Source organism: Sinocyclocheilus anshuiensis, unplaced genomic scaffold (genome assembly GCF_001515605.1).
Source record: "Sinocyclocheilus anshuiensis isolate Anshui unplaced genomic scaffold, SAMN03320099.WGS_v1.1 scaffold1312, whole genome shotgun sequence".
NCBI classification, from domain to species: Eukaryota; Metazoa; Chordata; class Actinopteri; order Cypriniformes; family Cyprinidae; genus Sinocyclocheilus; species Sinocyclocheilus anshuiensis.
This window is the reverse complement of record NW_015544237.1, coordinates 544,220-548,259: the sequence shown is the minus strand read 5'-3', so window position 1 is coordinate 548,259 and position 4,040 is coordinate 544,220. Positions and strand designations below refer to the sequence as shown.

Below are 4,040 nucleotides of genomic sequence, written 5' to 3'. Positions count from 1 at the left end.
TTCACAATTTGAGTTGAATTACTGAAATAAATTAACTTTTCCACGACATTCTAATTTGTTGAGATGCACCTGTATATATACTCTGATTTTGTAGCTTGTGTTTTAGAAAATCAAATCTTTTTGTAATCTCGACAAAACACATATCGTTGGAAACGTCTGACAGTCAAGGTTCCATATTTGGTAGCTGTTTTGTAATAGAAGTGATATTGTGACAGAAAATTATTGATTTGTGACAGAAAACTGCATCAAAAGAATTCAATAGAGTTTGGGTGTCACCCAGTGGTTATTTTTGGTATAGCGCCCAAACAAAATCTCACAGGAACCACGATTTTGGTGATATCAACTTCAAATTTGGTGCATAACTTGATTAGACACATGGCTTAGATTTTATAGCAATTTGAAATGCAACATATTTTATAAAGTATTTATTTTATATACAATTTAAAATGGCATTGTCTTTACTGCAAACTTAAACGTCTATAACTTATTTTTGAAATGCTTCACTTCAGCAGTAATCTGGAATTACAACCATGTTGTAACAAGCATTGATAAACAAGTGTTCTGTTTTCAGTTAATTTATACCCCCAAACTGGCAACGTATCCTGTGGGATACAAACATTAAAATTCAAAATTAAAAGTCATGTTTTGAAAAAAATGATCAAGTTGGATTATTTGTGTCCCAATAAGATGGAAAATAGCAATAAATACATTTTCGGATGTCTCTTTATGGTTTTGCCATTTTTAGGGTTAAAACAAACATTTTCCTTCCATCTCATGTTTTTTCCATCACCATGTGGCTCATCACTCGCTCCGTAGGGTTCATACTTACTTGATGTTAGGATTGTCAACTAATTGCGAAGGGATGCTGTACAGTTCGTCTGCGCTGATGACCAGCATCCTCAGATGGATGAGGTTCGTCACGGTCATCGGCACGTATCGCACGTTGTTTTTGTGAAGGAACAGCATCTCTAATGACTCAAGCCTGATGAAGGACAGATTCAGTATTCATCAAAATGAATTAAAACAGTGAAACTCAGAATATGAGGCAAATCTGCAATAATTAAATATGTTCAATAACACAAATATCCTTTATATATTTAAACCCACTTTATTAACCAATGTCTTTGCTGCTGACCTTTGATGATCCAGTTCAAACATACTAATTAGCAAAAATGACTTTAGATACACTTAACATTTGTGCTTCTTTCTTTTTTTTTATTGCTAAAGTGTGTTCTTCTCCTGTGTTCTACTGTACAGACGTGAATTTACTTTTCCGTCAGCCTGAGGCTTATTCCTTTCACTTTTAAATGTGAAAGGGCTTTTACATTTGCTGAAAATATAACTTTTTATAATAAAAACAAACAAGCAAGCCCTGCTCAGATTTAAAAAGTAACGCAAAAGTAACGTACACTGCAAAAAATGATTATCTTACTTAGTGTTTTTGTCTTGTTATAAATATCTAAACATTTTTGAATCAAGATGCATTTACTGTACAAGTTAAACGACTTAAGATATTATGTCTTGTTTTCTGTAAAAAAAAAATTTTTTATATTAAAATGTTGTTAGTTTTTGCTTAAAACGAGCAAAAATATCTGCCAATGGAGCAAGAAAAATAATCTTGTTTAGCCTTTGAATTAAAATTATTTTTCTTACATCATTGTCAGATATTTTTGCTCGTTTTAAGCAAAACCTAACACAATTTTGATTATTTTTTTTACAAAACAAGACTTAATATCTTAAATCATTTTACTTGTACAGTAAATGCATCTTGATTCAAGAACGTTTAGATATTTTATAGAACACAAGACACAAACACTAAGAGAATCATTTTTTGCAGTGTAGCGCATTACTTTCCATATAAAGTAACTAAGTAACGTAATTAGTTACTTTTTTTAAGGAGTAACGCAACATTGTAATGCATTACTTTTAAAAGTAACTTTCCCCAACACTGCACTTGATGAACAGATGATTATGAACAGAAATGCTGTAAACACACACCTGTCGATATCCTCCGGCAGGTCTTTGAGTCTGTTGTTGCTGATATCCAAACACTTCAGGCTTTCCATGCGAAGCACACAGACAGGAATACTGGCAAACTGATTCTCTGCCACGTCCAAGTGCGTCAACTTTTTTAGATTACTCAGCTGGAAAACGAATAACACAGACAAAAATGTGTGTTTTGTGAAGGATTTCATGCATAAGAACATTTTAAATGGTGTCGGATCATCTTGTTGCACCTCAAAGGGAAGCTCGGCCAGGTTTCCGTTCGTCGTCATCTCTAATCGTTCCAGATTCTCACATTCTCCGAGCTCAGGTGGAATGCTTAACAGTTTATTATAATTCACATTTAATTCCCTCAGGTTGATCAGGTTCCCTGTGAAAGATGAGACGTTTGCATTGGATTTCTGTGACTCTGCAGCACAAAAACAGTCGCTGGGGTATATTTGTAGCAATAGCCAACAATACATTGTATGGGTCAAAATTATACATTTCTCTTTTATGCCAAAAATCATTAGGATATTAAGTAAAGATCATGTTCCATGAAGATATTTTGTAAATGTCCTACCGTAAATATATCAAAACTTAATTTTTGATTAGTAATATGCATTGCTAAGAACTTCATTTGAACAACTTTAAAGATGATTTTCTCAATATTTAGATTTTTTTGCACCCTCAGATTCCAGATTTTCAAATATTGTCCGATCCTAACAAACCATACATCAATGGAATCACATCATTATTTATTCAGCTCTCAGATGCATGATAAATCTCAATTTCACAAAATTGACCCTTATGACTGGTTTTGTGCTCCAGGGTCACATATATGGAGTTATGATTTTAGTATTTCAGGTTTGGTGACTCTGACCTATTTCAGTAGGAAGCTTAGTCAGTCCATTTTTCGGGATGTCCAGCACTTGCAGATCCACAAACGCCTCGATGTAAGTGGGAATCTCGGGAATCCTGGTCCCGTGGATGTGCCATTCCTTGAGATAAGTCATATACTGAAGCTCTTCAGGTAATTTCTGCAGATCACAGTCATAGTTGGATCACGGACGGTACAAATGCATTTGATAAAACATCTTTGATAATGCTTTTTCAGATGGCTACCATCCATTTTTTTCCATTCAGCTCAAAAATGAACTTCTTGTTGTCTGCGTCATTGTCTGGATGAGAGACACAGACAGTCAGAGGTCAGATTCATTGAGTCTCAACAGGAATATTGTTTCAGGAGCTCTACGGAGCCCCTGAAGGGACATAGTGATGGAGGAATAATACCAATGTTTCGCATTGCATTTACACACATAACTACTTCTGACTGGTCCATCTCTGATGATTGTGCCAATGTAGTTTACAATCAGTGATGAAAAAAAGAAAACTTTAAATTAAATATAAAATTTTTGTTTGATATTGACAGCTGTTTGTGGATATGTTACGTTACAAATGTTGCATTTTTTGGACCAGGTTTAAAGTTATTACATTTTTGTTCCTGAAATCCACCCTTCTGCTGGGATCAGAACAATCCAGTTTTTTTGGTGGATCAGAAGTATCCCAATCTTACTAAAACGTTTTGAACAACACTGAGGATTTAATCCGATAAATATCTAAACAATCTTAAATCAAGATACATTTACTTGGAAAAAACAAAATTACTCCAGATGTAAAGACTTGTTTTCTAAAAAAAATATAGCAAAATTAAATGAGTTTATGCTTGAAACAAAAGCAAAAATCTGCCAATGAGGTCAGAAAAATATCATTTAGAAATATATTTCAAAATATACAAAGAAATATATTGCATATATATATGGAAATGCATGTTCTACCAATTTGGCCATGTTTTTGAAAATATATTTTCATTTTTTTGAAAGCATTTAAAATATATATTTAGCTCTTCATATATTTCAGTCCACGAAAATAGATTTCACAGCACATTTGAAGAAAAATCAGCAAAGAACATACTTTACAGTGTTAGATAGATGATAGACAGATAGACAGACAGACAGACAGATAGACAGACAGACAGACAGATAGATAGATAGATA

General features: G+C 33.4%; 1 protein-coding gene across 1 annotated transcript in view; it reads right to left on the bottom strand.

Annotated features, from left to right (window-relative positions):
- Positions 1–3,180, bottom strand: part of LOC107697579 (leucine-rich repeat-containing protein 2-like) — a gene marked incomplete at its 5' end in the record, with an annotated part of 5,970 nt that extends 2,790 nt beyond the window's left edge. The window contains 5 exons of the mRNA XM_016498378.1: positions 830–982; positions 1,999–2,144; positions 2,238–2,374; positions 2,867–3,023; positions 3,109–3,180. Coding sequence (XP_016353864.1) covers positions 830–982; positions 1,999–2,144; positions 2,238–2,374; positions 2,867–3,023; positions 3,109–3,180 — 665 coding nt within the window. The remainder of the gene's footprint in view (positions 1–829; positions 983–1,998; positions 2,145–2,237; positions 2,375–2,866; positions 3,024–3,108) is intronic.
- Positions 3,181–4,040: the final 860 nt, after the last annotated feature.